The sequence below is a fragment of the Xiphias gladius genome, chromosome 7, assembly GCF_016859285.1.
Source record: "Xiphias gladius isolate SHS-SW01 ecotype Sanya breed wild chromosome 7, ASM1685928v1, whole genome shotgun sequence".
Taxonomy (NCBI): domain Eukaryota; kingdom Metazoa; phylum Chordata; class Actinopteri; order Istiophoriformes; family Xiphiidae; genus Xiphias; species Xiphias gladius.
This window is the reverse complement of record NC_053406.1, coordinates 15,627,176-15,640,799: the sequence shown is the minus strand read 5'-3', so window position 1 is coordinate 15,640,799 and position 13,624 is coordinate 15,627,176. Positions and strand designations below refer to the sequence as shown.

Below are 13,624 nucleotides of genomic sequence, written 5' to 3'. Positions count from 1 at the left end.
TTACATTTGAAAAGAACGTATTTGTGCAGATTTTTCATTCCACTGAGTGTTGGTGGTTGTGTTGAAAGGATAATTTACTTTTGATAAGGTGCAGATCTGCCGCCAATAGTAGTTTACAGCAATTTACTGTACAGTACGTTTTGCAAAATGATTCAGTGCAAGATGTACGATGTAATTGCTCTTTTGAAACCTTCTACGTACGTGCTTGCATGTATGCGTGCGTGTGTCTGCGTGTGTGTGTGTGTGTGTGTGTGTGTGTGTGTGTGTGTGTGTGTATGTGTGTGTGTATGTGTGTACACATGTGAGTAGGCAAAGGTTGACAGTGGAGAGTGAACTGTGTTGTCATAGCCGGAGGAGGACGAGAATTCTGAGAACTGGAGTTCTGCTTCATAATGTCCACATTTGTACAAGTTGGAGCAGGGTCTGAGTCGGGGGGTTGGTGGGAGGTTTGTGGGTGATGCAGTGTTTGTCAGTGTATGACTGCAATGCACACACAGACATACAAACACACTTGATCATCAGTGGGACAAATCAAGATGCTGATATAAATATGAACTTGAGTTCTTACCCAATGAGTAATAAAAAAAACATGTGATTTATCTGTTTATCTGCTGAGCCCAGGCTGTGCAGTAAGACAGACTGAGTTGGTGGTCGTTTGGAAAGACGCATGAAACCAAAGTCTATGCTGTCTCTGGGGGGGCAAAGTCATAGATTTTACTGTCTTCTTTCTCCAAGCATCCAGATAACTGACCTTTCTCTCATTGTCTGCTCTCACAACACCTTTATTGTTTTTCTAACCTTTCAAACTCAGTGTTCACTAATTTTCACGAAGTCAGCCTGACAGACTATTTTACAGGACGCATGATTTTTTTGCAGTCCCCTGAACTTTTGATAGTGTGGTGTTTGTTGCTGTCGGCAGGGTTCCTCTTCACACCTCTCTGTCCAGATAGCTTGCTAACTCTTCAATTCACACTCTGTGGCAAACAAGATAGGACACTCTGTTGGCTTTCCTTCCAGCTGGCATGGATACAGACCACCAACCAAACCTGACAACAATGCACAACAACCACAACAAACCCAGCCAACAAACCTTCATATATGAGTAAACAAGGAGTGCAAAAAATATGAAATGCAATCATCTGAAGATCACTCTCATGAGCATTTTTTGTAATCACACAGGAGACAGGGACTTGCAGCTTAGTTTGCTCGATATATTAAAACAACTTTTTGCTTGGTCTTTGCATTTGTCAGATATACTTTCAATTAAAAAAAAAAACACAGGTAATATTGCTGTGATTTCCCTGGAAGTGCGCACACATTTATGTGATGATAAGATCACTGACAGAATTTTGAAACTAGGGCTCTTGCCAAATGCAGAGAGATGTCACACTAAGCCACTTTCACAGCCCATTAACATAAAAAATGTGGCATAAACTAAACATGAGATATTTAAAGCAGAGCAACATCTGTCCTGAGCTCAGCAGCATGCATCACGTTGTAAACAATTCATTTTAACAACTCTGTATTGTGTCAGCTCAGGGTTGACCAAAGGGTCAGCTGCATGTTTGGACAAAGACTGCACAATAAAAATGACTAAAGGCCATAAGTTGCACTATTAAGCTTCAGGGAGATGATGCTGTTCCATCATCCACAGTGTGGTTGATAAATAGCTAACAACTGACAGACTGAGAAAACCTGATTAGATAGTAGCTGGCAAATTCCATAGGGGAGTGACAAAGACGTGATGCAACGCTGCTAATCAAAAAAAAACACTAGGGAGGGGAATGTGTCGAAGAGGTCCAAATATGCACCTGTGAGGAGGACAGGACTTTAAAGTAATAACTGTTCTGGGATCAAACCTCTCCCTTTCTTGGTCTGCCTCTGTCTCTTAAGGCATCAGTATGCTTACCCCTACCACGTCATCTAATCACAGGCCACATCTGACCAAAAGTGTGTATACTGTAGCTTTTTCACTCAAAGCAGGGTTGAAAAATCTGCTATCATAAAGAGGCAGAGACAAGATAATCATTCAAACACAGAGATAATGGTGCACACTCTCAGACAATCTTTCCTGAAAGGAATTCGTGGTGTTGCACTTGTTTGTACATGTGAAAAGTGACTGAAGTAGTTTTCTGAGGGAATAAAAGACATTATGAGATTAATCCTGCATACTTTCTCACCTCCACACACCTGGCAAATCACTGTGTGAAATGGGTGTGTCTGTTAGATTGTTTTATTCTGAAAAAATTCAGTAGAAAATAAAAATTATCCACAAGCACATCTGTTGAAACATATTCATGCCCTAACTATGTAACACACGCATTAACACACTTGGATACAGTTATTCTCTTATGCCTTCGACTATAATAAAAAATCTAAAGCTGCAACTGTCATATATTTTTACAATCAATTTAACTGCTAAATATTTTCTCGATTAATTGTTTGGTCTATAAATTGCTAAAAAATGCCCATCACAGTGTCTCTGTGTTCAAGTTGAAAAATTCATATTGCCTGTCTGGTCTAACCAACACTATTAAAGAAAACAAAGAAAACCAGCAAATATTCACTTTTGAGGAGCAAGAACTAGTGAATTTATGGCAATTCGGCTTCAAAACTTTATCAGTTATCAGAAGAGTTGCCAATTGAATAATCAGCTCTTTGTTTCAAATCTAAAATGAACCCCCTTGGACTGTTTTAACACTTTAAACACAAATGCTCAACAAACTAAATGCTGAACAATGCAACGAATCTTAATTTTGTATGAACCGCATCACTATGTTGCTACTGCTTGCTCTACAGTAGCAGTTGAAAAACAAGCCATTACTGTTTGAGCAATCAACACTGTGCAGCCACACACACACACGCGCGCACGAACACACACACACACACACACACACACACACACACACACACACACACACACACACACACACACACACACACACACAGCGCGATATGTTGCCCCAGTGGAAGGATGAGTAATCCGCTGATACAATGTTGGCGAGGACAAGGACCTCAGCATAGTGAGGCATGCAGAGATGCATTCTGGGAAAGTGAACAGAACAAGTATGAATCATAGGGGTATTAGGAAACAGCTCAACAACCACTGTGTTCCTCTTCTGTCAAGAGCTGGGTGAGGAGCTAAGTCTCTTAACAGCTGCTCAGGTTTGGAGGGGACAAACATCATGGGTACAAACTGGCGTGTTGGATAGACCTCTGGCTGGACTTCAGATAACACCATGGGGCAAGCCTGGGGAGTGTGACTGTGTGTGTTTGTGTGTATGTGGAGGGTAAGGGGCAAACTCACAGTCACACACACTCTGTTTCCACATCAGTAATTGATACCCAAACCACATAAATACAGCAGCAACATTAAAGTCAAATCTATGTGGGTGTTGATAGATGTTGGTGCTGATTTAATACTGGCACTCTCAGGGGTTAAATTAGGCTGGAGCCAGCTGGAGCTGAGCACTGCCCTTTCATCCAAGTTATAACCTGCCAAAGATCAGATGCAGCTACTGGTCGTGACAGTTAATTTCTCTTCCATGTTATACTTACAAGGACTCATTCAGGAGGTGCTCAAATAAAAAAATAAAAAACCATTTGTTTTGCCTAAAAAAACAAAGCTCATAATTTAATGCTGCATATCCCGCATTTATTATACCCTTTCCATTCAAACTCGTTGTTTTTTTTGCCAAGTCTCTTGTCAGGACAGAGTTGAGTAGTGTTGGGGAATATACCAGAGATTGTCTTTGTATTTGTAGCCAAATTATCCAAACAGAGTTGGGAATTTCAGAATGTGCAGGCCTGCATTCAAGTACTTTAAAATGCAATTAAGGCTGGATTACTCTGGATTAGAGTTGAAATGAGTAGAAAGTCATTAATCTGAAAGTAAGTTGGCACCTATTATGATAATACTTTAATCTTTTGTAACATTTTCAGCTTTTCAAATGTGAGGATATGATGCTTTTCTTTGTGTTAAATGGTAGAAAACCAAATATACTTGGATTTTGGACTGTTGGTTAGAAAAAACAAAATTTAAATGTCACCTTGGACTCTGAGAATTTGTGATGGTAATTTTTTTTCTGTTTATTGACCTTTTATAGACAAAATGATTGAAAAATCCAGAAAATAACTGTCAGATTTATCAGTAATGAAAATTATTTTTTGTTCAATTGTAGTACATTTCAAAAAACCCTACATTTTATTTAGTGCCACTTTTGGAAGTCAAGGTTATATTACACTGGATTACATTGGAAGAAATAAATCCCTACAATACTCCTTTGAAATTCCTACATGAATGTATAGCACACAATGCCTAGGGTACTCTATACTGAAGTCCAAATATAATTTACAGGTTTCATTTCAGATGTTATCATGTGACCTAAGTGAGTGAATTAGACTGAGATGGGTGGAGATAATTTTGTCATACATAAGAGTCCCTGTGGTCAGTTTGCATCAAGTTCTCCTTTTTTAATGGTATTTCTTTTTAATCCCCTGCAAAATATCATATAAAGGCTTTCTATTCATCTGCTTCTTTAGTCTGATCAGGCCTGTTTGGTTTGGATGAACAGCTGCTTCATGATGTGATCAGAATGTCAGACCATTTTCAGGCACAGAAACAGGTGGTTTGATGTAACACAAAACACTGCAGGTGTGTGACTGGCGATTAAAAACAATTAAACATTAAATTTGAAAATTAAGAATGACGTGTGTCAAGCTACCTGACAGTGTGTTTTAGGCTTTCAATACTTTCATAGCCTACTGGGAATAATTGTGCATTCCAACAAAAATATTGCATTAACCGTTTAGGAATTACAGACATTTTTATAAACAGTCCCTCATTTTAAGAGGTTCAAAGGTAATTGGACATTTGACTGAAAATCAATTTCATGGGCAGGTGTGGCCTGTTGGCTCATTATTTCATGACTAACTAAGGAGATAAAAGGTCTGGAATTGATTCTAAGTTTTTCTTAGAAGTTTTACTAAGTTGATTCTAAGAGATGGCAGACACTTTAGGAGAGGCAAACACCAAAAGGCCTGGAACACAACAGAGAACAACTAAAGTGGATGATGACAGAATTCTTTCCTTGGTGAAGAAAAACCCTTCAAAACATCTGGCCAGGTCAAAAACACACTCGAGGAGGTAGGCATGTCATTGTCAAAGTCTACAATCAAGAGATGCCATCATGAGTGTTAATACAGAGGGTTTACCACAAGGTGCAAAACACTGGTTACACTGAAGAACAGAAAGGCCAGATTAGACTTTGCCAGAAAACATTTAAAAAAAGCCTTCCCAGTTCTGGAACAAGATTCTTAGACAGATAAAACCAAGATTAACTTGTACAAGAATGATGGGAAGAGAAGAGTATGGAGAAGGAAAGGAACGGCTCATGACCCAAAGCATACCACATCATCTGTCAAACATGGTGGAGGCAGTGTTATGGCACAGGCATGTATGGCTGCCAGTGGAACTGGTTCACTGGCGTTTATTGATAATGTGACTGATAGAAGTATCAGGGTGAATTCTGTGTATAGGGCTGTACTATTTGCTCAGATTCAGCCAAATGGTGCAAATCTGATAGGACAGTGCTTCACAGTACAGATGAATAATGATCCAAAGAATACTGCAAAAGCAACCCAAGAGCCTCTCAAGGCAGAGACATGGAATATTCTTCAATAGCAAAGTCCGTCACCTGACCTCAACCCAATTGAGCATGTTTTTCACTTACTGAAGACAAAACGCACAAAACTGAGGGCAGAAAGACCCACAAATTAGCAGCAACTTAAGGTGGCTGCATTAAAGGCCTGGCAAAACATCTCAAGGGAGAAAACTCAGCATTTTGTGATATCCATGGGTTCCAGACTTCAGGCAGTCATAGACTTCAAAGGATTTTCTTCCAACTATTAAAAATAATCCTTATATTGATAATTTTATTGGTTTGTTCAATTAATTTGGGCATTTGAAAATGAGTGCCTATGTATAAAAATGGCTGTAATTCCTAAACAGCTAATGGGATATTTTTGTTAAACCCTTGGAATTAAATTTGAAAATCTACAGTTCAACCTCATCTTGAAGGGTTCTTTTCAAATCATCGTGGTGGTGTACAGAGGTAAAATTACGACAATTGTGTCACTGTCCAAATACTTATCTACATAACTGTACAAATAACCCATAAAATAAATTAAAATCACTGCCTTATTTAAACATCTTGCAATTTGCTGGAGGAACTCTGAAATTTTATAGGGGATGCTATGACTGGAGCAGGAGTCTGAGTTTTCATCAAAAAGGATTTCACAGGATCAACTTTTCAACTGATTCTATAGAAGTGTGTAAATGCCATTTGTCTCGGTGAAAAGTAAGGCTCTATTAAAGGTTATAATCTCCTCATCACGTCTGATTTGCGATGTAATAGTACAACAGTGTTTAGAGTGACGGCAGGACCCTTGACTCCCAACATCCAAGAAGTAGTATTAAAGATACACTGCTTAATAAACACTTAATAAACACACCTAATTACGGACACTTGAAGATGTTTGACATTCAAGAACATGCAGATGACATAACCCTTGTTGGCTTTCCTATACTGGATGATTAATGCCATCACCACTGATTAATTTTCTTTGGTTTTTCTGCTTCACATAATACGAGGTAAATGCAGAAGACGACCAGGAGCCAGTAAAGAAACCAGAGAGGTGATTAAGGACATTAATTATGAATTAAATGGCATGTTACGACTAACACCTCTGTTTACCTATTCAGCTTAGTTTACCTGTTGTACTGGAGGACTGATATTTTGTGCAAATGCAGACATCTCAAACCCCACAATATTTATACGTTCTAATTTATTTATTACTAAAACTATAAACTGTTTCCAAATGTTTGCAATCGCTAAATAAGATATACACAAATTACCTAAGCTAAAATTTAGAAAAACGTCAGGTTTATTTATTTATTTTGGCACAACATTTTCCTTCTTGTTTTTTTTTTCTCTTTACAGCTGGTGGATCCTTGTAAGCTGCCATGTAAGATGCCGCCAGTCACTCAACTGGAAACACTTTTTTGAAATGTCAAACGAGAAAATCTGCTCCCTTCAAGCATCACCAAAACCCTCAGAAAGGCAGATGTTGACTTTTCCTAAATCTATACAGAGGTAAAATACTGTGACTAAAATACATTGCACACTTGTGAACTTGTAATTACCAACTCTAGCATTCACATGTGAAATGACAATGAGTGGAACATATCTGGCATGATCCCATGATGGTTAGGTATACTGCTCCTAGACCCCGGAGATCCTCAAACTCTGGTCTCTTGGGCGTTCCCCAGACCAGAACTAAGACCTGCGGTGATGCTACATTCTGTGTCATAGGCCCTCACCTCTGGAATAGCCTACCAGAAGAGGTCAGGGCATCAGACCCTGTGCATAGCTTTAAATGGAACCATAAAACTTATAAAACTTTTTAGGCTTGCCTTTGTGTAGTCTTATTGGTCTCATTACTATTTATGGGCTTTTTGCGTTTTACTATAAGTTACTATGTTTTCTGTTTTTTACTTCTTCTCTTACATCCTTTGGACTTTATTGATATAAAGCACTTTGAGAAGTTGTTATATAAGCTGTGCTATACAAATAAAAGTTATTATTATTTTCAGTAATCTGCCATTTTCTCAATTAATTGATTGTTTTGTCTGTAAAATGTCAGAAAATAGTAAGAAATACCCATTACAATTTCCCACAACTCATGGAAATTCATTCAGATGGCTTGTTGTATTAAAAAAAAAAAAAAAAAAAAAAACTCCAAAATCCAAAGATATTCATTTTATTTGAGTCCTTTAAGTACAAAGAAAAGCAGCAAATCTTCACATTTAAAAAGTTTTCTGTCGACTGACTAAAAGATTAATTGACTAATTGTTGAACCTCTAATATAAAGTATGTAATTGACCGATACATTTTGTCTTTGTATGTAATATGTTAGATAATGCTCGTGTTGGTCAGGTCTGCTAGCCACCTAGCCTTATCTGACAACACGTAACATCAAGTGAGATCATTAACCCAAAGTTCAAGTCCCGTACAGTCTATACCTGGGCTGTTGAGTCCTTCAGATCTATTTTGAACATTCTGTGGAAGAGTTAGTTTTGCCAATCATGTAGCTACATCAGTATTGTTAGTTGCCTGAACAGGAGCAAATGAGACAACCTTGTGAAAGGTCAAAAGTCGATGCCATTATTTTTTGTCCCTGAAAAAGAATAAACATACGGAAACATCCAGATTTCAGGTTTAATATCATATTTCAGTTTGCAGACATTTACATATATTAGTCATTCGGGAGTAATTGCTGAATTTGGGGAACTAAGAGCTAATCGGTTTGTAGCATATATGCATCATTATCTCCCAAAGGTTTGGGTCACTTGATAGCTTATTCTTTGTAAAGGAAGAACATTACATTTTGGCAAGCTATTTGGTACCAAACCACAGGTCCTACTTTGGGCAGCCCTTCCTCTATTCATTTATGTTTTTCTCTTCTGGTCATCAAAGTCAAAGCTGCCACACCCTGGCGGCTGACAGATGCAGAAAACTGACCCAGAAATATGAAAGATGGTTTATGGTGAAATAGAAATTGACAGCCTTAGTAAATAAAAATGTCTCAAAATAGCCTGCGTATTCCTTTGAAGTCAACAGTCTCCCTGTCTCATTCCCTTTCCATCAGTCAGACAAGAGATCTGCATGAGTGATTCTACTCACTGTCAGATATTATACTCCCCTCTCTCCAGCAGTGCTCTCTTAAATATGCATGCCCTACATTTCCCCACCACCTTCCAAATTCAAATGGATGTCCCTTGCTCTCGCCTCTATTCTCTTCTGCCTCCTCTCTTCTCCTGCCTCTGCAACTCCGCTTTATTTGTGGTTGACCCAATTTCCAGGTTTGATCCATCTTGCGGTGTTGAGGCAGACTGCGGAGTGGAAAAATGAGTGACTGACAGACAGACAGACAAAAAGGCACATCAGCAAGCTGGCATGGATGCCTCTGCTGTGCCCATTATTGTGCCCACCCACCCCTTTGCGAGAATGAACCCATCACTCTCCGCCTCCTTGTGCCAAACCCAGCTCCTTTTCTTTGTCTTTATGGCTCCAGACAAGTGTGCGCATGCACGCACGCACGCACGCACGCACGCACGCACACACAGACTACCCCTCCTGCACCTCCACAACACCATTTACTGTTTGGTCTGAAGAGAGAATCAGAGGCTCATCCATCGTCTAACTGATTCACTGTAACAGGGTGGGCTGTTAAGCATCCACAACAACTTCACATCTCTCACTGTGTAACCTATGGCAAGGGGGAGACCTGAGAAATTCATCATGTCAGAAATGCGGTGGCAAACGACTGGAGGGCAATAGTGGCGGAAGAAGCTGGAGATCTGGCTTGGCAGGTTATCCATTTCTCTGAGTGCACCCTGACTGGATGACTTGATCCATCTCCAGAAAGCAAATTTGGAAATCAGAAATGATTGTTAAATTTTGTGAGATTGAATACTGTAATACTAGTCTAGTACTGCAGCTACCAGTTGGTGTCTGCCTGGCTGAGTCAAAGCTGCTATTGCTGCAGCTGATGATGACATATAAATGTCTTACATAACTATATTACATTGTGCAATCAGGGCAGAGGGGTCTGAGGAATCAGGACACAATGGTTTTATAATACTCTGAAATTATCCATAAGAAAGTCAATGGATTATGGAAAAAGTTAATGACCAATCATAATTGGTCATTTAAAAAGGAACAGACCAACATTTGAGGAAATATGCAAACTCTTGCCGAGAGTTAGTTAAGAAGACTGTTGCCACTCTTATGTATGTAGGATAAATATAAAGCTAAAGCCAGGAGACAGGTAGCTTAGCTTAACATAAAGACCAGAAACACACAGGGAAACAGCTAGCTTGGCTCTGTCCAAATGTTTTAAAAAAAAAAAAAAAAAAAAAAATCCACCAATCTACACTCTAAATCTCACTAATTAACATGTTATATCCTGTTTATTAAATCTGTACAAAAAACAATGTGTAGAAAAAACGGTGAGTATGAAAATGGCTAGCTATTTCCCCCTGCTTCCCGTCTTTATGCTGAGCTAAGATAAACTAAGCTAAGCTTAGCTAACGTTTTCCTCACAGTAGCTTCATATTTAGCGCACAATTATGAGAGTGGCAACAATCTTGTCATATAATTCTCTGCATGAAAGCAAATAAGGATATTTCCTTTTAGAGTATACTGTACGGTGAGGGAGGTTGTAAAATTCCTTTCATTACATAGCTTTTCTAGGCTAACAGAGGCTGCTGCTTGGTTTACCTACAATGACCTACAGTGGTTGTGACATATGTACTGACACAAATGAGTCTTTATTTTATCTCTCTGCAGGTCTGTACTTCCTTCACATTTTTAAAGTACACTCTTTTCTCATTATTTTTTCTGGTGTCTGCTTCCTCATGCTCTCTAGGTCACAGGAGCAGGGGTTGCTGCTGCTGAGTCAACATCACAAATGGAACACTGGCCTCAGAATCACAAAGACACACACTCACACACACACACACACACACACACACACACACACACACACACACACACACACACACACACACACGAGACATGACTACTAGAGTTTACCATAGACTATTGCTGGAGTAAGCCTCTCAGCTACTGTGTCTGGAAGTAGGCTAAAGTGCAAACATTCTCAGACTGTCTAATAGGTGAGGCCACTAATCTATGTGGATCATGATCCTCTTACAGTGTGTCCACATCAGACAGGTCTAAACTTGTGTTGTAATTCTTGGAATATTTGAGCGTACAATTATTTTGTGTTTTCATGTTCAAAACTGTATCATTCCAGGAATTTTTTGCATTTGAAAAGAATAGTACTGTGATATATCATCTGAACATTTCAAATCAAATGCAAACACAAATGCAAAAAAGGTGCAAAACTGTTATGTCTTTGGGCTCGTGTCCAGTGCACTGGATTGGAGATGGCAGTGTGTATACATTGCACAAACTGAGTGTGCGTGTGGTGCGTGTGTAGTAGCGATAGAGCACATGTGGTTCTATGGCAGGCTAAGATAATTTGTTATCTTCATGTACTATTCTTGCTATGTTCTGACTTGTCTGTCCCTTCCAGCACAAGTCTCTTTGTTTTCACTTTTGTCTATTACAGTGTGTAAAACATTTCTATGGACGTACTGCAAACAAAACAAAAAAAAACAAAAACAAAAAAATAAATAAAAATCACTATTGTACCTTGTATGTTCAGACTGTCCACGTGGAAACTTGAATCATGTTTATGTTTATATAAGCCTACTTCCTTGTTGGGTACTTTTGTCCCGAAAAAAACCTTGAAAATGACTGACTGGAAATTATTGTCTTTACCAAAGGAACATTTTTTTTCCTCCGTCTGTCCCAAATGGCCAAAAAAGGTCCAAATTGAGTGAGGCAAGGTTTTTTGCACTTGTTCCATAATTAGTCAAAACTTCAACATCTGGTCTTTTTTAGTTGTTCAAAAATCCCTATGTAAGACCTTTTAATGTTTTTTACGTGACTGTTGCATTTTTGAAAATCAAGGATAGTGTTTAAAGTTTTCATGCAGCTTTAGCTTGTTTCGTGGTTTTCCTCATGACCCAAACTCTTCTAAGAGAGAAAGTTTTAATATAGACGAAAATATTTTTTAACTTTTCTTATGATCATTTGATTGGGGCAGCATCTGTTTATACATTGCCTCATGCTTTCCTTTGCTATGTATCCCTTTGTGTATATTTTCTTTTTTAAATTCAGTTTTTTTCATGTATTTTTTTAAACTCCTGATTTGGGGAACAGTCCACTGTATAGTGTACTGTACTTTCTTGACCTCTCCTGTCACCTTTCACTTCTGTTATCTGTTATAATGCTGTACGTATAACGCAAATAAAAGTAAACTAAACTAAACTAAACTAGTAGCTGTATCTGTCCACCTAAATCACAAATGTGTTTGTGAAATGGTGTTCTATAAAGATGGACCTTTTTTTAATTACTACCTTTTGAAGATCTACTCTTAAATATCCCCAACAGTTTAAGTTAAAAGCAGTACAAAAGTTTAATTTACAGTATACAGAATTTAATCTAAGTCCCATGTAACGGTCAATGGAAATGGAGGAATTACACCGTTGTCAGCGGATAGAGAGTAATCTTGATATCTTGCATAATCTGAACACTACGCAGTAAACCAATGAGCAGCAAGTTATTCTTCACCACATATAGTAATAAATCAGTCTTTTTCTCTTTGAGGCAACCTCTCTGTGGCCTCCAAATGCCATAAGTGATTTCATTTTATATGACAAGAAAACAATGTCAGCACATTTAGCATGGTAATTACGAGCAGCACATGACAAGGGCCATATTGGGATGTTGTTCTCAGATTTCCATCAATCATGGGACTTTTGAGATTGAGGCCAGGATAACTGTAAGAGGACCTCAAACGCAACAAGACTTTGATACTTCCTTGTTTGTCAAAAACACAACTGACGCAACAGAGCTGAAATTTTGTGCAAATGATATGGGGGGGACATTAATGAACTGGGTGGGACAATGTGTGTAAGATACTGAGGACAGACTGATCTTGTACTTGAAAACATCACTCACCGAAGATCTCCCCATTCTTGGCATACTCCGTGACTAAGTAAAGCATGTTCTTCGTCTCCATCACCTGAGAGAGGTAGAGGACGAAGGAACAGGGGCCAAGGGAAGGGAGAAAAGAGTGGGAGAGTGAACGTGAATAAACACAGAAGACCAATTTTTCAATAGCAATATCATCAGATAATCCAAATTAACAGTCAACGAGAAAATTAGAAAAGACAGACCTATAACAACAAATGACCAAAATATTACACAACTGTCCACAAGGGTCCCCCTGTGGTTAAACCGCAGTGTCCAGCATCCACAAAAACATGAGCAAAACAAAATGCATGAATGGCACAGGGTCTAAATATGGTAACCATGTAAGAGAATGGAGGTGGACGGTTGGTTGTTACTGGGTATATTTGAATGGTACCTTAAACCTCTCAGTCCTCACACAGTGCCATGTTGTGTAGGAGGAGGAGAACCGATTTAGAAACACAAACACTCAGGAGATGAATAGAATTAAATGCGGAGGGGAGAATCAGATGGAGAGGGGAGGATGAATCAGACACAGCGAGCCAGACATTCATACTAGAAATCCCACGCTCATTGTTTATGATCAATTTTCCATCTGTTACACTGACCGATTCATGGATTTAGGAAATGAAAGCCAGTTTTTTTTTTTTCCCTTTGGTTGGCCTTGGTTGTGTAACAAACACATTTTGTCCTCTCTGTATTGTGAAGCTGGAATACAACCAATTGATGAATTAAGCTCGGCATTAGCATCTAATCGGGGAAATAAACCTCTCTCGCAGTGGACATTTTGACTTGTCGCAGCAGGAAAAGCACAGGTGTAACTAATAGTATTAACCATGGTTCTGTTTCATTTAGATGTGCCAGTAAACCAGCATGTACAATAGCAGGGCCCTGGCACTGGCACACCTGAGTAGAATGCAGCCATTATTAATGTTAATGGCTACACCTGTGCTTGA

The 13,624-nt window shown here is 38.8% G+C and overlaps 1 protein-coding gene across 2 annotated transcripts in view; it reads right to left on the bottom strand.

The window, feature by feature from the left end:
• sik2b (salt-inducible kinase 2b) overlaps positions 1-13,624 on the bottom strand; it is a 45,378-nt gene that overhangs the window by 23,104 nt on the left and 8,650 nt on the right. For both annotated transcript variants that reach the window (XM_040130224.1, XM_040130225.1), the window contains exon 3: positions 12,657-12,720. In XM_040130224.1, the coding sequence (XP_039986158.1) occupies positions 12,657-12,720 (64 nt within the window). The remainder of the gene's footprint in view (positions 1-12,656; positions 12,721-13,624) is intronic.